At 45.1% G+C, this 20,457-nt stretch overlaps 1 protein-coding gene across 1 annotated transcript in view; it reads left to right on the forward strand.

Annotated features, from left to right (window-relative positions):
- Nucleotides 1-20,457, forward strand: part of LOC146862495 (uncharacterized) — a 596,942-nt gene that overhangs the window by 485,313 nt on the left and 91,172 nt on the right. Inside the window, exon 16 of the mRNA XM_085641700.1 lies at nt 1,541-1,652. Coding sequence (XP_085497826.1) covers nt 1,541-1,652 — 112 coding nt within the window. The remainder of the gene's footprint in view (nt 1-1,540; nt 1,653-20,457) is intronic.

A 20,457-nucleotide genomic window follows, 5' to 3' on the forward strand; every position in this document is an offset into this window, starting at 1 on the left:
TGTTGGGCCCCAAGTAAACATCAGGATACCAGATACACATGCTGTGGTCACTCAAGGCAGTGGCACATGCCCGTATACCATGAAGGGGACATTTCAGTTGCAACAATTCTTTTTTTATATTTTACATTTGTTTTGTATCCTTTACGTAGCTTTATAATAAGCTGTTTTAAATTATTCACTTGACATCTTTGAATGCATATCAAAGTGCATTTTATAGATTAAATACCTTTCCCCATTAGCCTCTGACATTTCATTATCATCGGGCATTTCATCTTTAGTTTAGTTTTACTTTTGTTCTTTAATCGCTCACAATGAAAGATTCCCACTGGAAGGGAGCGTTGTGTCCTGACCTGTTATCTTTTCCCTTGGTCATTGTTACTACAGCATAGTAATTCAGTATGATATAATCTTGCTGCTATTTTCATTTTTAGATATTTACAGATTTGTTATGTACATGTTCATTTGTTCATGCTGATGTACTAATACAAGTATTTCTAATTTTTATATGTAATTATCAAAAGCAATCCCCAACCACTTCTTATGGTAAAATACTGCTCTTTCACAATTGTTCCCATGGTCGTATTACAAAAACTCCACGTTTAGTCATCTAGACACTTGGACTGACTGAGAGAGAGAAGACTTCACCTTGCTGCAACTTCTTGTGAACCGTAAAAATGAGTACTGCCTTTGAATGCTGAGAATGAGTCTCCAGTGCTCAAAGCAGATACCCAAGACAAAACTAATGGAGTTATTTGGTTACATTCTTCACTACATTAGAATAGGATGTAATATTTGAGACCGATTTCTGTTAATATTGGGACTGTTTTGGTTGTTTAGTTTTATTTTGTTCACCTTTGACAATGGTCTAATACAATTGCTGTACTTATTATACATTTGCTGTATACTAATTTGGTGTATAGGAAATTTATAGAAGACACACCCCATGTTTTTACTAACTTCTCTGAACCTGTCAGCGGAGTAGTATAGAAATGTCTTCTGGATCTCGGACACATCAGCTGTATTGTTCATGCTGGCCATTTTGCACATTAGCTAAAGAGAGGAGCTAGTCAGAGACCGTCTGTACCCTACAATCTCCTTGAAAATCCCTAAGGGCAGGGGCCAGGAAACCTTTTGCATGCACATGTACAAAGACAGTATAAGTAATGCCATCCTCTGCACTTGCTAGGAGGCTTTCTACTACATCGCTTTATGTTTCAAGTACTATCCCAGTTTGCTGTTTATTAATTTACTTTGGTAATTACTCAAGGCTATTGTCTTCTTTTGCAGAAGAGATTACCATTATGTCACTTGTTGTTTGGATAACTTGAAATATATGTACTCCGGATTGAGACCCAAATTCATATGAGCTTTCGACTGTCTCTATTCACTGATCTTTCCTTAAATCTTCCACACCCAGATGCCACAAATCATATACCATGGTATATTAATTGTTTAAAATGTGATGATTAATTTCTAAAATTTCAAATAATCTCTAAGTAAGTAACACATGGTATCTAAAAGCAGGGCTCTGTTCTTTCAGATCGAGATTTTTATGAATGGAGAGCACATAGAAACATTTCAAGAAGATCAGTCCTTCACCAGTGATGCACGTGTTACTCAGGATGAGCAATTGGAAGAGGAGGGGTTAAAAGGTATTTTGTTATGCAAAAATGTTGAGTTGCTTTCTGGAGCCGCATGGCATGCTTCTAAGGGCTATCAAGTTGTAGGCCTGAGATAAAGGCGAAAGAGTTATGCTATTAGATTACTGCTAGTGTTACACTGGTCATTCACTGCCCTCTGCTAAGTTATAGGCTTGTTTGCACGCAAAAGGTCTATCCTGCTGGTACAGCATTGCACCCTTTACATTCTATATTTAAACAGAAAGTGAAGCATTAAAATGTTGTTCATAATGGCTTATATATTTTTTTTTCTGAAGGATATATCTTCCTCCAAATTCCTCTCCTCATGAATTGTCCTTCAGGTCTTCAGACTGGTTTGGTAAAACATTTACCTTGCTGTGTGTCTCCTGCACTGATAGGGGGTGCTATGTGGCTGCAATCCCCACTCCACCTCTGCACATGGCAGCATCACAGTAAATTATATGCCAACTGTATTCCTGATGTCAGTTCCTGTTTTTCTGTGCATCATTCATGTTAATTTAGAGCTCTCTCGGTGACTAGGTCAAATGTCTCCACAAAGGAATCAGGGTACAAACCTTGTTGCAGGTACCACAGGAAGATGTGGTTTTTGGAACCTTATGAAATCTGCATTTGTTGTCTAGTATCTCTGCAGCTTGTACCTCCAGTGCCTCTCTACACCCAAAGGTCATCAGGAAGTGGGAAGGTCAAGTTGTTTTTCACAAGGTCTGCAAGGAAACTACAAAGTGTTCTCCTTCCCTTAAAGGTAAAACACTCTACATGGAATGTTCTTCCCAAAACACGCAAGGAGTGTGATAGTAATGAGAAGCCCTTTTCTGCCTCAAGGAAATGTTCCTTCTCCATCGCACTGCTGTTCCTCGATGCCACACTCTTTCTCCTCATCAGGTAAAACTTTGACCCTGGACAATGTGAAACCAGCATTTCTGCACCCATCTTCCAACCCTGTGTAGGTTGAGACCTTCTACCTGTCTGCGCTTGATTTTTTCAGGACAGTTCTGCCACTCTGATCATTACCCCAAGATAGAGTCCGTTTGTGCCAGGTTGGCAATTCTGGATGCTCCAACCGCAATGCCTCCCAAAACCGTGCCTTCATGGGTCTCGACCCCGGTGTTTAAGGTGAATTCAAAGCCAGGTAAGGCACCATCTCTTGTCCACTCTAAGCCTGCTTTAGCAATTACCCTGATGCCAGCCAAGGAGACGAATCACCATGCTGTCAAAGTTGGAAGAAATAATTTGTGTGGTGAGAGAGAAAGGTAATGTGAACTTTGATGATATTCCTACCACACTATAATATTGATGCTGGACTATATTTGGACTCACAATGTGAGTGACCTTGATATTTTGCTAAGAGGTGACATTTCCTACCATTCTGCTCCTACTTCAAAGGAGATTTCTTCATTTACAACTCTAGTGCATAAGGCAGCAGAGGCATTAGCGCTTTTAACTTCTGTGCAAAAAACTTTTTGGGACCCAAGAGCCATCAAGTAGGTTACCACATGCCTGCTCCAGGTAATCCCCACTTTGTCTTCCCAGCCATCACCTGAAAGTGTGGTTGTCCAAAACTAATCCTCTAAGCAGAGGCTCAGTGCCTCTCCTACAGCATCTTCCAATAGAGAGTCGGAGTAACTTGAAACTTTAAGTCTGGACTATGGAAACACACTCTACGCCGGCATCAACAAGTCCCTACTCCCCAAACTCCAGACAATACAGAACACCGCTGCCAGACTCGTCCTCCGCATACCCCGGCATGAACACATCAGCCAACACCTTCGAAGACTCCACTGGCTCCCCGTGGAGAAAAGAATCCCCTTCAAAATCCTCACTCACACCTACAAATGCCTACACAACAACGGACCCAAATACCTCAACGACAGAATCAACTTCCACGTACCCAAAAGAAACCTCCGATCTACCAACCTCGCACTGGCTAAAACCCTGCGCATCCACAGAGCAGGTGGAAGATCCTTCTGTCACATTGCAGCCAAGACCTGGAATGAGTTACCAGCAGACATCAGATGCGCCACCTCCCTGAACACCTTCAGGGAGACCCTCAAGACCTGGCTCTTCGGCTAAACAGATCTGTGGACGCCCCCCCATCCTCAGCGCTTTGAGACCCTCACGGGTGAGTAGCATGCTTACAATTCCCCGATTGATTGAGGTTCTTTCCCTCTGACATTCTTGCTGTCCACAAAACTAATGCTACCTGTCTTCTAGGCTAGTATGTGTATGCCTTGTGGGATTTGGCTAAGCCTATGCTGATCAAGTTGCCAAACTATATGAATAGGCTGTTTTATTACCTGGTGATTGATAAGTTGGATGCATTAAAATAGATCCTGAATTGCGGCCTGGACGCTGCAGATTCAGGAACTGGGGTGGCAGAGTGGGCTAAAGAACGGTGATAGATCAAACCCAGATCTGTTGACTGGGTGTGAGCGTTTGATTGGTTCTGATGCTCCGTCCATCATCACCCCCCTTTTGTACCGCTTTGTTCGCCATAAGTTGGCAGGGTATGCTCAGACGTTGAGTCCCTTGCTCACTTTGCCACTGGATTCAAGCAAGCCTGGCTGAAGACGGCTGAAATGCCAGAAACCGGTCCTAGGATGCTTTTTTCCGGTCCAAGGAAGGCATGGCTTGGCAGTTCGGGCTGGACTGTTCCCATGAGGCACAGGGTCAGACTGATTTGCATATGGCCATGTCTGAACTGGGGTGGTAGAGTGGGCTAAAGAACAGTGATGGATCAAAACCAAATCTGTTGACTGGGTGTGAGTGTTTGATTGGTTCTGATGCTCTGTCCATCATCACCCCCTTTTGTACCGCTATGTTCCGAACGTGGCAGAGCATTATGTAAGTCAAACCCTTATTCCGTCCACTCTGTTTAGGAGTTGGGTGGACCTTTAATTTCAGGCGAAGGTGTAAGGACATTGGACCTCCCACTTTCTTTAGAGTGGATGGTCAGATTTTTTTTCTGTCAATCAGTGGCAGCTGGAACCAGGCAGACAATTACAGAAAAATGGCCCCCACAACTCCCAGGGTGTGTGGGGGTCATTAGTGCTTTCTTTTTCAAAAGCAAATAACAAAGAAGACTGATGCACAGCAGGATGAAAGGCGCAGCCAAGCTTCATGCTTATTTTTCCTTCAGAGGAACCGCTGAGACAGAGATGACCGGTGGCCCAGTATTTTCTTTTTTACTTTACTTTTAAAAAAACCTTTAATTTTAAATTATTTTTTATTAAACTTCCAGATACATAGCAAACATCACAGGTCAATGATATTCATTTTATCGTGTCCAGTGTTGAAAGCAACTTAATCGCTTATTTCACTTAAACACTAATCCCCACTTTCAGCTTTATTTAGTTGATAAATTCAGTATGGATTGGCTCTGATATTACTCCATCATTTCTTCATATCTTGCATCATTTAGCTCAGTACAACTTTTCAAGTCCCACTGTATTCCATCAACTTGTTCCATATTTTACCCAACTTCCTAAGGCATCCCTGGCTTTGATAGACCACTTTTTTTTCAGCCCTTCCGCATCAATCAAGGTCATTTGCCCAGTCTATGACTCTGGGGGATTGTGCTGCCTCCCATGCCCTGGCTGTGTTCCTTTTTGCAATTGCAGCTGCCAACAATAATCACACCTTAATATATTTTGGCCATTTTGTCTCCCGTAACACATAGTATGTGCCATCTGGCATCTAGTGGAACTAGTGGAACTAATTGCCCGGTCACCGCAGTCATCACTTGTGTGACTTTACTCCAGTATCTCTGCAGCGCTGGGCAGCTCCACAACGTGTGGAAAAAGGTACTTTCTTCCCCACGTCCCTTCAAACATATGCTAGAGTCACATTTACCCATACAGTATAGTCTTGTTCGGGTTGTGTATGACCTGTGAAGGATTCAGAGTTGTATGAGGCGGAATCTTCTCTCATTGCTACTTCTCTAGGGGTCTGTATGGCTTCCTCCCAGCCAACTTCTTCCAGAATCCCCACTTTTCCCTCCCATGCCTGTCTCAGGGTCCCTAGTGGATCGGGGGTGTTATTTATGACTTTTTTGATATACGAGGTAGGTGGCTCTTTCAGTTATTGGATCTAGGAGTATTCTATCTGCTAGTGGCGTATATTCAGGTAATTGGTCTCCCAGTGTAATGTGTTTTTAAGGCATGTTTCAATTGTATGTATCAGAATTGTTCTGTATCTGGCATTTGGTAGTCTTACTGTATATTCTGGAAGTCCATCATCTTTTTACCTTTCCAGACATCCCCTAGGCATTCAATGCCCAGTAGTGTCCACTCATGGAAGCCCTATATTCCTTGTACCTCTCTCAGGAGGTCGCTATTCCATAGGGGTGTACGTTCTGTTATTTTGCCTTCCCATCAAAGAAATTTAGTCGCCTCCCTCCAAATTCGTATGGTTGTTTGTGTATGTTTCGGTAGTCTATTAGTTAGTTCCTTACTATACAGTGCATCCAGGTATCCTTTCTGCCCCATCGAGTGGTGGTCCATTCGATATGCTGGCTCCTCCCTTCCCACAAAAACCCAGTCATTGAGCTTAACCAGCTGTGCGGTCCAGTAGTACTTGCGGATATCGGGGACTGCCAAACCCCCTTCGTACACCTCCTGCTGTTGCTTGTGAAGCGCGAATCTAGCATTCCCTCCATCCCATAGTAATTGTCTCACCTGCAAATCTACCTTGCTGAAGAACTCTGTAGGGATTTTATATGGGGTGTTTTGAAGGATGTACAGTAGGCGCAGTAGCGCCATCATCTTAAAAAAGCCGCCCTTCCTATTAGTGAGAGCGGTAGCGTTCTCCAATGCATAATGTCTTTCTGTAGTATATGTAGTTGGGGGACTAAACTGTCCTCTAAGAATTCAGCCTCAGTGTGCGATATCATAATTCTCAAATATTTAAATTTATCTCTGACCATTATTGCATTCCCGCTGGGAGGCATGATCGGCATGTCCCCTGTCAGTATGAATGCGAGAGATTTGTCCCAGTTTATCTGATAGCATGAATAGCTTCCAAACAGCTGAAATATATGAAGTATACAGTGAATTATAGATCTGGACTTTGTGGCATATAGGGTTATATCATTATTTCAAAGAACAAGAGCGACCCATATGTGCTTGTGAACTGGGTAAGCACGAATGCCAAAGCAACAAATGTTCACAAGGAACTAATTTAAACATTTTTAAATATGCAAAATAAAATTATTTGCTCGGATTTAATCTTTGTCACACTAATGATATCAAATAAGACCTCTAGATTTGATCACGGTACACTTTACCTTAAATTATGTCTAAAAAGCCCATCACAGAAGTTAGTCAACTTTTACTTACTTCAGCTGAAGTAAGTGACATTTATTTAACTTTTAGAAGTTGTACCACAGATGCATTTCATTATATATAAGGCATTTGAAAATTATGCATATAGATACATTGTGAGTGATTTGTGAGTCCCAGTGGAGTGACCATAACCTAACTTAGTGAATCATAAGTGAAAACAAGTGAAGAGTGGGGAATTGGTTATTGGAAAAACATCAGAAGGAGAGCTGTATACAATAGAAAATGATTTATTTTAGACTCTCTTCTAATTTTTGTCGACGGCGTTTCGACCCTCTCTTGATACGGGGTCTCTTTAGGACAGCGTTTCTGGGGACTGAATGAGGGGGAAAGATTACATTATGGAAGTGGAATGCGTGGTGGTAGTGATTAGGGCTAAATGAATGTGTGTACTAAGGCTTACTAGTACATCACAGGGCATCTATTTCATGTAGATTCCTAGCAGTGCAGATGATTGCATGTAGATGGAGGGGAACCGAGGATCAGATCAGCATAATAGCTGAACCTGCAACATGAAGGAATGATTCAATATAGTCCCAAATACTAACATAAACCTGCCAAGATGTAAATTATGAAAGCGGAACTCACTATTTCATGGTTCTGTGGATCGCATAGGCATTTGTGGGTTGAACGATGAACCCCTCGGAGATATTAGTGACTATAGATATAGATTCACTATATACGAATATCCCACAAATGGACAGTATAAAGGTCATCCAAACCATCTTGGACTGTCGTCCAGCCCCATTCCGAGTTCCCACTGAGTTCATAACTAAGCTATTAGAAATAGCGCTCACAAAAAACTATTTCAGATTTAATACCAGGTATTACCAACAATGTTCAGGAACTTCGATGGGAGCTATTTATGCACCAAATCTAGCGAATCTCTATGTAGGTGACCTTGAAGAGAAATTTTATCAACAACATAACCAATCCATTCTTTACCAGCATCAGATGTTGGAAACGCTACATCGACGACATCTTTTTCATCTGGACGGGCACTGAAGAAAATCTAGACCAGTTCATCATATATCTACATGAATGTCAGTCAGTACTGACCTTTACACACCATAAAGACAAAAAAATGGTCCCATTCTTAGACCTAAAAATGAGATGCTGTGACAACCATCTGAATGTAACACTATATCGCAAACCGACAGACAGAAATACGCTGCTACAGTACAATAGCTTCCACCCTAGGGCACTGAAGGACTGTCTACCATATGGCCAATTTTTAAGGTTGCGACGCAATTGTACTGAGAAAGAAGACTTCTTCAGAGAATCTAATATACTAAGTAACAGACTACGTGAAAGGGGTTTTCCCAAGAGATTAGTCAAGACTTCAATGAAGAGGGCATGGTTTAGCCCACGTGAGGCACTACTCAAAAAAACTAAAAAAAGACTGTACTAAACGGAGCGTGTGTGTCACCACCTTTTGCCCTTTGAGTACCCAGGTACAGAAAACCATAAAAAACACTGGCCTACATTGACTACATTGAACTCATGTAAAGAATTACCGATGTTTTCTTTAAAAAAAAGGCAAGAATATTAAAGATCATTTAGTGCATTCAGACACTAGTTGCATCCAGGCCAAAAGTACCATTCACGAGCTTTTGTCTCTTCCCCCATTGACAGGACACTACAAATGTGGGAATTGTGTAGCCTGTAGTTTTGCACTAGAAACTAAATTTTTCAGTCATGGCAACACTAAAATCACACTCCGTGATCTAACAAACTGTTCAACACCTAATGTGATCTATTGTATATGGTATCCATGTGACCCCATATACATAGGCCAGACCACACAACCAGTGAAAGCACGCATTGGCCAACATCGAAGCCGAATCCGGTGCCAGGTAGAGAATACCCCCCTGGTAGAACACTACAAAGAGAAAGCACATTCTGCAGATGACTTGAAATGTCAAGTGATAGAAAAGGCTACAGTGCCTTCTAGAGGTGGAGACATTTCACTCATCTTATAAACACTGGAGTGTAAATGGATTGATAAATGTGGGTCTATTCGGAGAGGATTAAACTGTCTTGAAGAATGGTGCAGATTTATCAGCTTACACTAAGAAACTGCACAGATCCCATACCAGAATAGGACAGGGCTCTGTCCACACTCCCTTATGAACACTGTATAAGTATAATATATGAAAAACGACTTGGTATAGTATTCTAACATGTCATCAAATGGCCGCTGTCTAGTCTCATTGTACATATATTTCCACTGTATATATTTGTCACTTCGTATCAAATTTGTTAATTGTTTTATATGTAATTTTTATTTTAAGTGTTGGGATCACTGTGTAAAAAATCTCTCTAAATGTAAAATCTCTCCTAATGTGAATTGATTACAAGTGTACATATATCATTTATCATATATACATGCGCTCACCAGCAAGGTCCTGAAACTGTCTGTGTAGACAGAACAGAAGATACCTATCTACTGAGAAGTGAGAGGCAGCTGATTGTGCCAAATTCAATATGTCCAGTTCAGTAAAATACTGTAGTTGGATAACACGATGACGGATTCAATTTGCTGTATGTTATTTAAACATATTTGTTAATTCAACATAACAGTTAAGATAGATTAATTCACCTCTGTCATTGATATACCATGCGTAACAATGATCTATAGACCAACTTGTAGACAGTGATATTTGCCTTCAAAACGGTCCAACAATACGGTCAAGTAAATATGCCACAATATGGCCGCTGTCCCACATAATTCTTCACTGCTAACAACTATGACTTGAGTTTATTTAATGTTTAATTTAGGTGAACATTAGACGGACTGTACATATCTTGATTCCATCCGATTTTTAAAAAAACGGGGCTTACTGGCCCACCAGTAATAGACAGGCAATAGATCGTGCCTATTCAAAGATGGCCGAATTAGTCACAAGTAGCTTCACCCGAATATCACGTGATTACGTGATGCCGTTTTGGTCTCTCACCACAGTTATTGTGCCACAACAGCGATGATCTATAGACCGATTACACCTAATTATGCTACGAAATGGTCGCCAAACCTGTAGAGAGTGATATTTGCCATAAATACGGTCAAGCAAATATGCCACAATATGGCCGCTGCCGTATATAATTCTTCATTGCAATCAACTATGAGATTACTTAATGTTTAATTTAGGTGCACATTAGACGGTCTGTACATATTTTAATTGCATCCCATTAGTGAAAACGGAGCTTACTGGCCCACCGACAATAGACAGGCAATAGATCGTGCCTTTTCAAAGATGGCCGATTTAGTCACAAGTAGCTTCACTCCGAATATCGCGTGATCACGTGACGCTGTTCCGGTCTCACATCTTAGTTATTATGCCACAACAGCAGTTCTGCGTTTAGGGAACACCGCTCCAGTTAGAGGTCCACGCGGTGACGCTTAATTAAGTTAATACAGGCTACAGAAAATCCCACTGCGATATCAGTGTACATTGCACAGCCTTAGTATAACTGTGGCTGTCATATTGTTATTCTTTGCAGTTCATCCCGGTACTGCAATAAATTAGCAGAGCAACATCAGGCTCCATCCGAGGGGTTCATCATTCAACCCACAAATGCCTATGCGATCCACAGAACCTTGAAATAGTGAGTTCCGCCTTCATAATTTACATCTTGGCAGGTTTATGTTAGTATTTGGGACTATATTAAATCATTCCTTCATGTTACAGGTTCAGCTATTATGCTGATCTGATCCTCGGTTCCCCTCCATCTACATGCAATCATCTGCACTGCTAGGAATCTACATGAAATAGATGCCCTGTGATGTACTGGTAAGCCTTAGTACACACATTCATTTAGCCCTAATCACTACCACCATGCATTCCACTTCCATAATGTAATTTTTCCCCCTCATTCAGTCCCCAGAAAAGCTGTCCTGAAGAGACCCCATATCAAGAGAGGGTCGAAACACCGTCAACAAAAAGTAGAAGAGAGAGCCTAAAATAAATCATTTTCTATTGTATACAGCTCTCCTTCTGATGTTTTTCCAATAACCAATTCCCCACTCTTCACTTGTTTTCACTTATGATTCACTAAGTTAGGTTATGGTCACTCCACTGGGACTCACAAATCACTCACAATGTATCTATATGCGTAATTTTCAAATGCTTTATATATAATGAAATGCATCTGTGGTACAACTTGTAAAAGTTAAATAAATGTCACTTACTTCGGCTGAAGTAAGTAAAAGTTGACTAACTACTGTGATGGGCTTTTTAGACATAATTTAAGGTAAAGTGTACCGTGATCAAATCTAGAGGTCTTCTTTGATATCATTAGTGTGACAAAGATTAAATCCGAGCAAATCATTTTATTTTGCATATTTAAAATGTTTAAATGAGTTCCTTGTGAACATTTGTTGCTTTGGCATATAGGGTTATATCGGCATACAGTGAGATTTTTTCCTCCCATTCGCCCCCAATCAGTATTCCTCTTATTAGTGGATTCCTTCTGACCCATGCCTCTAAGGGCTCCTGTACTATGATGAAGAGCATGAGTAAGAACATACCCTGCCTTGTGCCCTTATGCAACGTTACTTGCCTGGACATCACTCTATTCACCCTCATTCTGGCCAGCGGTTCTGCATATAGCAGCTGTACCCAGGCGCAAAATATTGGCCCAAAGCTGAAGCACTCCAGTACTGTAAAGAGATGTTGTCATTCTATAATGTCAAATGCCATATGGGCATCTAGAGACCGTAGTACAGCGTTTTCCTTCAGATCACTCGTAATCGCATGCAGGACTCCATAGAGTCGCCGCAAGTTCAATCTGGTTCAATGTGGCATGAATCTGGATTGGCCCGGGTGGATTAAGGCGGTTATGACTTTAGTAAGTCTGGTTGCTAGGACCTTTGCTAGTACCTTTGCTTCAGCGTTTAATAGTGAGACTTGCATGTAGGAGGAACAGTGCTTCATCGGTTTGCCCTGTTTCGGGATCACTACTATCATGGCTAGTCTTTGGTCTTCTGGTAGACCGCCTCATTCTAGCGACTCTTTGAACATAACTAACATGTGGGGGGCTATCACTGTCGCTATTCCTTCATGGAGTTCAATCGGTATACTGTTGGGGCCTGTCGCCTTGGCCAGTTTCAGAGCCCTGATCGCACCGCATATTTCTTCTGCAGTGACGTCCTTGTCTAGGACCTCTCGTCCTCTTGTGACAGTATGGGGAGGTCTGCATCTCTTAGGAGTTCTATACAGTCAGTTTTAGTTCTTGTCGAGGAGGATTGATATATCTGCTCATAGTATTTTGCAAAGAGTGGGGTATATTCTAACCCGTCTCACAGGTTTCGCCGTCTGGGGCGTTTATCTTTAGTACCCAGTTTCTTGTCTTATCCCTGTTCTCTAGCCACACCATTAACTTGGTGGCTTTATCACCTATTTTGTTAGTCTCCTCTGGGATGCTCAAGCATAGTTCCTAGTCTTCCCTTCTACAATATCTCACACCTTTTGCTGCTTAAAACAGATTAAATGGTTAGTCTATTGGTTTACTTCTCCAGATTACCCAGATGTTGCCTCTAGTCGAGTAAGTTCCTGCTCAAGCGCATCAAATTGAAGCTAACGCTCTTTCTGCTGTCCCCCTGCTAGGGCCTGCACGTGCCCCCTTATTACCGTTTTGTAGGCTTCCCATAGTACACAGGGTGAGTCTACTTTCCTCAGATTGTCCTTAAAATATTGTTCTGTCTGTTCTCGAATTTTATCCATCACAGCCATGGGTCTATACGGGGCGGCAGAACATTCTTTCTAGTAGATCCTAATATTTGCACCTCGACCAGTGAATGATCTGATATAACTCTCGCCCTATGCACTGCCCCCAGGAACCTGCGTTCCATGAAGGAGTGTGTTAGTATATAGTCGAGCCGGGAGTATCTCCTGTGCGGTGCCGAGAAGCAGGTATTTTGTGTAGCTAAGGGATTGTGTTCACGCCAGAGATCCGCTAATCCTAGGGGTTCTACAGATGTCTTCAGGGCGTCAGTTGCCACCTCTCTCCCTGCACTTTACAGTCTTTCTCTGGAGGGGTCCATTACTGTGTTGAGGTCCCAATATCAACACTCCGTATAGGGGTTCTAGGAGTAATGTACTTAGTTCCGGCAAGGTGTCCGAGTGCATTCTGGGTGGTATGTATACTGAGCACAGGTTGAGGACCTGATCCGCTCATATCCCAGTGATGGCCCGTGCCTGCCTAGGTGATCTTGCAATGTCCTATGGGTTGTAATTGGTGGTGTTGTTCTGACAAATAGTCCCATCCCGAGACCCAGTGGTGAATCCGGCATGCTCTACTAGTTTGCATCCGAATCTATCTAAAGCTTTACATGCATTGCCCATCAAGTGTGTTTCTTGTAACAGGACTATGTCCGGGATATGCCATGAATATATTGCATCACTATTGTACGGTTGATTTTATTCCCTAAACTGTTAACATTCCAAGTCATGACCACCAGGCCCTTTCTGTGGGGCTAGGTGTAGTGAGTGGCATCAGAGGGTGTGTATCAGCGGTCTGTGAGTACCGGCATCCCACTGTCCCCTCAGGAACTCCGATAATGGGGACATTGTTGCGGCGGGAGCGGCTCTCTTGATCTTTCAGCTTCACTTCCAGAACTCTGGTTGTGGCAGTAAGGTCTTGCACTTTTGTCTGGAGTGCCTTTGGGACGGCTGCTAGAGAATTTGTAACCTCCTCCACCTCTTTCACTCGGGCGCCCATATTTCTCAGGTCCACCCTGATTAATGAGACTTCTGTAGTCACTGTGTCTATCTTCCCAGCGAGATCTGATCTTACTCCTTGCAATGCCAACATTATGTCCTGTAGAATGAGTTCCGCCACTGCTGCAAGTGACAGGGTCTGCCTCCGCCGCATGCCTGTCCACCGTCTCCCTAGGCAATGCATATCTGTCTAGTTTTGTTTGGTGGCCACTTTGAGGCCCTTTTCTTGGCTCTACCAACTTGGTCTCCCACAGTCCAGATGTACTCTTCTTGTGGAGGGGGGTTCTCTCGGGAGGTCCCCAGAAGTACTCACCGCCGCCTGCCCACATATGCACCACATTCCTGGCGGCCTGCCGGGGTTCCTACCGCTGGTTTCTGATCTACCCCCTTCTGCCTTTCCTGGAATTATATAGGCCACTGCACAGCGTCGGCTCCAGGTCTCACCCAGCCTGGAGCAACTCCCAGCCTTAAGCTCAGTGTGTCTCATGGAGCCCAAAATCTGGCCAGGCTGATATGTTTCCTGGCGCCCTGCAGGGATTTGTCTCTGCACCAGTTATCGTATTGTTTCCTCCCAGAGGGAGGGAAGCTGATCACTTTTTGTGCATGCGCGATTTCCTCTGTCATATCTCCTGCATAGAATTTGTGGCAATCCGCTTGCTTCTCCTCTAACATTGTGTCTACTACGTTGTGCCATGCTCCACTTCACGGTTCGGTGGCCCAGTAGTGATCTCTAAATATGGCAGGCGTTAGTCTGTGAGGGTGGTGGTTGTAATGGTCCCCGTTATCCACCACGCTTTAAATCAAGCTCTTAGTCGCTTTTTTGAAGCTTGAAAGCCTCTAGTGGGCCAAACCTGGAAGTGAGGGTCAGCTGAAGTCTTCTTGCGGGCAACAAAATGCTCAGAGCTGTACCAACCAAGGTTGGGCCTTTGATGGTTAATCCCAGTCCTCCAGCGATACGAGCCCGTTTTTGTCTCATTCAGTTGCGTATCTTACTCAGATAGTATGCATCCAGGACTAAGCTACAGCACATGGGTCTGGGTACATCCAGGTATTGTGCGAGGTGTTGCAGGGAGGTCGACTCCTTTTTTCACATAATCTGGGAGTGTAGAAATGTACATACTTATTGGATGGAAGTGACACGAATTATGTCACGGGTCACCAATCTGGAGATCCCGGTGGAACCACGTTGGTTGCTTCTGTGTGTAACTGGCGAGGAGAAATGGTCTAAATGCACACTAATATGGCTTAAAATAGCAGCAGTAGTGGCAAAAAGAAAATATAGCCAGACTATGGGGTTCCAATCGTACACCAGACTCGAGAGAATGGGAAGAAGACATGGACTGGTATTTAGGCGCAGAGAAAGCAATATATCTAACTAGAGGTTGCTTCAATAAGATCTATTTCTCCGAATGAACGTCATTTGTAATAGATAGAATTTAGGAGGGAAGAGGGTACGTGATCAGGGAAAATTGTATATGTGTGTTGATGCTTACATTGGTATGTAATGTTATGTTTAAATGAATTTGTAAAGCGCACGTACACCGGGGTGGTTTAATGGCTCCACTTTGATTGATACCCAAGTCCTGGAAAATTATTCAAAAGCCTGTCGGAATAGCCAAGTCTTGAGGAGGCTCCTAAAACCAAGGAGATTGGTGCAGAAGCGAATTTCAGAGGGGAGGGAGTTCCAAAACGTGGGAGCCAAAATAGCGGATCTGCACCACCAGTGCGCTTCAATATAAAAGGGGGGATGGACAGAAGTTGCTTATGGGCTGAGCGGAGATTGCGTGTGGAGGCTTGCTTGTTAATCAAGTTGTTCACAAATTTAGGGCTTCTTCCATTGAGTGATTTAAAGATGACACCCAACCTTGAAGGCACAGCGTTGAACAACCAGGAGCCAGTATAGTTTCCTTAGAAGAGGAGTGACATGGTAGTGCCTAGGTTGAGGAAGAATCAGACGTGCGGCCTGGTTTTGTACCATCTGCAGCCGATTGGATAGGTAGAGGGGCATGCCAAAGTATAGCAAATTGGCATAGTCGACATGGGGCATAAACATGGCGATGATCACCTGAATCCGAGCTTCATGGGTAAGGAATCTGCAGATTTTTTAATTTTCCTTAGTTGAAAAAAACAGGTGGAGATCACAAACCCAATCTGAGACTTCATGGTGAGGTCCTGACTGATTATTACCCCAAGTCTCTTGGCCGAGCTGGATGGAGAGGGGGACTTGCCCAGCTCCCTGGGCCAGAAATGAGGGCCCCAGGGATTTTTAGAGATGCCACCTGTTAAAACCAACTCCGTCTTATCCAGGTTAAGTTTAAATGGTTGCTGTTCATCCATTGACTAATGAACAGCATGGTAGACTGAAAGGCATGGACCGATTCCGGGTAATTGCTGATGGAAAAAATAAGTTGAAAATCATCAGCGTAATTAAATGTACAGACTTGACGCTCTTTCAGGGCTCAGACAAGAGGGAGGAGGTAAAGATTGAACAACAGGGGGGAAAGTGAGGAGCCCTGTGGGATTCCTCAAGAAATTCTGATTCTGGGGGCAGTAAACTGGACAGTGCAGACTGCCTGTGAGTGATTTTACAAAAAGGAGCTGATCCAGCCCAGAGTGGGTCCCGAGATTCCAGCGTCCCTCACACGGTCGACCAAAAGATTATGGTCGACTGTGTCAAAGGCCGTGGAAAGATCAAGCAAGACAAGAGCCTGCGAGAAGCCATTGTCGACCTCACTACGAAGAGTATCCAACACGGTAAGGATCACCGCCTCAGTGGAATGAGCTGGGCGGAAACCCGCTTGGTGGGGGATCAAGAAATTCAGATTCCTCCAGGAAAGCAGCAAGGCATCTCGTAAAGTAGGCTTCCAAGACCGTAGCTAGATAAGGAAGAAGGGAGATTGGGCGATAGTTTGTTAAAATTAACGGATCAGTGCCCACCTTCTTCAAAAGGGGAATGACGATTGCCTCCTTGAAAGTTGTAGGGACGATGCCCTGGGACAGCGACTCATTTAAGAGATTGAGGGCTGGACTGGGGAGGGCAGTGAATATTTCTTTCAAGATACTAGAAGGACAGCAATCAGTGGGAGAGCCAGATTTGACTTTAGAGAGAAGGTCCACAAAGGTCTGCTCACTAATTGTAGGGAATTGCGTAAGGGTACTAAAATTTCGGTAGTACAAGGTTCGAGGCATGTGGGCTGCTGAATTCATATCTGTGCATAGATCGCCGCCTAGTGTTGGGTCCGGATGTTTGCACGTTGGTGTCCTGGAAGAGTCTTCGAAGTATCCTGAGATAGGTGACTCCTCCCCTGGACCACAGTGCGCATGGGCATCCTCTCCATCCTCAGATTGTTTTTTTCCGCCATTGGGTTCGGATGTGCTTATCTTGACTCAAGTTAGGAAAGTTTAGTTTTCAGGCCAAAAGGCCTTTAGTTTTCGTCGGTACTGTTCCCGATCGGTATCGACAGTTTACTTGCTAGTTTAGCGACCTTCACAACTTTTTCGGATCCATTTCATCCGACCATCGACCCTACATCGACGATGGAATCGAGGACCCCATTCAAGCGGTGTCCTGTTTGCCACGCGAAATATCCACATATCGACGTCCACCCGGTGTGCAACAAATGCCTCTCACCGGATCACGACGAATCAAAATGTATGGCCTGTGCCCGATTCAGATCCAAGAAAACTCTCCGGAATCGACGAGCCGCGAGACTTGAAGCGCAGCAAGCGGCACCGGCCCCGACCAACATCTTCAGCACCGAGGACGAAGATGTTGAAAGCGTGGAAAACATACCCTCCAGCCCCGCTTCCGAACACGGTTCCAGATCGGAAGACGTAGATGAAGAGCTTTTTCACAGGGAAGAAGCCGACGACGAGGTAGGAGACTACGATGAGGCCTTAGGGGCCGAAGAAGGTAGCTCTGGTGACGAGCAGGGCCTACCCGTCCAAACGGAGGATATCATAGTGCGTCAGTCTACGGCTCCGGTCGAGGGATCGCCTTCGGGCCTTACCCAAGATCAATCCCGCAGTTCTTCGGCCCCGCCCTCTGGCCCGGACTCGGACATCCAGCGAGAGCCATTATTACCCAAAAAGACTGGTTTCCCTTCCACGAAACCGAAACCAATCGTCGCACCGGTTCAACAGAAACCGAAAGTGAAACTAACAATGGTCGGCTCGAGGACCACCACACCTTCGACGCCAGCCAAAACCGTCGGCTCCGACCGCACCAAAAGGGACTTCGGTGCCGAACTCGCTGCAGCCGATGTCGGCGCCGACCCAAAGAGAAAGGCCATCGGTACCGCCAAAGCGCCTCGGCCCCCGGCACCGAAACAATCGGCACCGACCACCAAGGTTAAAATGGCCGCTGCATCGCAATCCACCTCGAAAGCAGCGACTACGGTCCAATCATCGACGCCGTCGACAGCTACTACCTCTCCTCGACTCGATGACTCTGTGGCTCCAAAGAAGTCCACTACCTCTACAGAACCACTCGGCGCCAAACCACCGTCGGAGTTCTCGGTGCGACAAGTTGCAGCGTCCTTGCAACGTATCAGAGAAAAGGCAGCCCTCCAGCCCACGCCGGGCTCCGAGCCGAAAAAGGCTCAAAAGGCACCTTCGGCGCCAACCAACATCACCTTTGGTTTGCCGCCATCCACGGCGCCCAAACTATTCGAGATCAGAACTCGTGTCACCCACACAAGGTCCCCATCTACTGAACACTCTCCTACTGGGACATCACCGTCCCACTTCATCGACGCCGACACCGGCAGGCTCGTGCTCCGCAAGCGGAAGATTACTTCCGAGCAGGCTTTGGACTCTTACAGAATCCCGCTGAAGCAAAAACTGCCGGCAGAATCGGAACCAGTTCTTTATGAACGCCTCCACACCTCTTACCCAGATCCACAGTCCTTCTCTCCGACGCACTCCGACACGGACGCCATAGAGGACTACATGGGTGACGACACCACCTACCCCAGGGATATGGACCCTGAAGGCCAGCAGGACCCTGATCAAGCTTGGGATGACCCTGTAGACCCGGGTGCCGCTATGGATACCCAGGACACGCAGCTTTATGGCGCAAAAACATCTCCCACAGAGGTCACTGCTGCATTCAACGCCCTCATTGAACGTGCCGCAGCCAATCATGGAGTGCAACTCCACTCAGACACAATCGAGGACGATTTCTTGGTGGACACTTTCGCATCCTCAGAGAAGACTGTAAAGACTCTGCCCATGTTGAAAGGTGTCCTCAAGCCAGCAAAGGACATTTTCAAGGAAACAACCAGGGCACGGGTAATAAACCCCAGGATCGAGAAAAAATACAAGCCCGCACCTGGGGACCCTACGTACATTAGAGGCCAGTTACCTCTGGACTCCATCGTAGTTGCTAATGCTCGCAAACGGGCACGCTCGCAGACAACTGGTGATGCTCCTCCCCCGGACAAAGAGTCCAGGCAGCAAACATATGGCGCATTGCCAATACACAGGCGCTCCTAGCTCGCTACGATCGCTCACACTATGACACGTTAGAGTCCCTACTCCAACATCTGCCAGACGAGTACAAAGAGGCAGCGGAGCTCCTCATCAGGGAGGGTCAACTTCTCACAAACGCATCCATTAAGTGTGCACTGGATGCCGCCGACACAGCTGCCAGAGCAATAAACACCAGCGTCATGCTACGACGACACGCCTGGTTACGAATCTCCGGATTCAAACCTGAGGTTCAAAATAACATCCTCAATCAGCCTGTCAACCCCGACTACTTATTCGGACCAGAAGTTGACACCACCCTAGAAAAGATCAAAAAAGACACAGACACTGCAAAGTCAATGGGGGCTCTGCAAACGCAGACATTTCGTAGTGGCTCCTTTCGTCGCCCCGGAAATAGAGGAGCGGGTAGAGGACAGGGGTCACAGCAAATCTACAATAAAGGGGGCACACAGAGTACCTACGATAAAAACACCCGAGGTGGATATCGTGGCTCCAGCACCAAGGGCAGAGGACGCGGTTACGGCAATACCAGGTCCTCCCTCAAAAATAAACAGTGACGCCCTCTCCCTTCCCCCCGACCACATAACACCTGTCGGGGGAAGACTCCAGCGGTTCCTGTCCACGTGGAATACCATCACCACGGACAGGTGGGTCAAAGATGTTATCCAACACGGTTACTGCCTCGAATTAACCTCCACTCCACCCACAATACCGCCAAAGCACCGTCCTATGTCCTCAGAGCACTTAGCATTATTACAGCAGGAAGTGCTAAGCATGCTGCAAAAAGGCGCAATAGAGGTCGTGCCCGTCCACCAGCAAGGGACAGGGGTGTACTCTCTGTACTTCTTAATACCAAAAAAGGACGGGTCACTCAGACCTATACTTGACCTGAGACCCCTCAACCACTACATTCTCTCAGAGCATTTCCACATGCTCACCCTACAGCAGGTTCTCCCGCTGCTCAGACAGGGAGATTTCCTAGCCACGCTCGACCTCAAAGATGCGTATTTCCACATACCCATACACCCGTCACACAGAAAATATCTCAGGTTCACTATTCAAGGCCAGCACTACCAATTCAAAGTCCTTCCCTTCGGCGTGACAACAGCACCCAGAGTTTTCACAAAGTGCCTAGCTACTGTGGCTGCACATCTACGGAGGCAACACATTCACGTCTACCCTTACCTGGACGACTGGCTTGTTCAGGCAAAGTCAGCCCAGCAATGTGCCAGCCACATGTCCCCCACC

Source organism: Triturus cristatus, chromosome 2_2 (genome assembly GCF_964204655.1).
Source record: "Triturus cristatus chromosome 2_2, aTriCri1.1, whole genome shotgun sequence".
In the NCBI taxonomy this organism is placed as follows: Eukaryota; Metazoa; Chordata; class Amphibia; order Caudata; family Salamandridae; genus Triturus; species Triturus cristatus.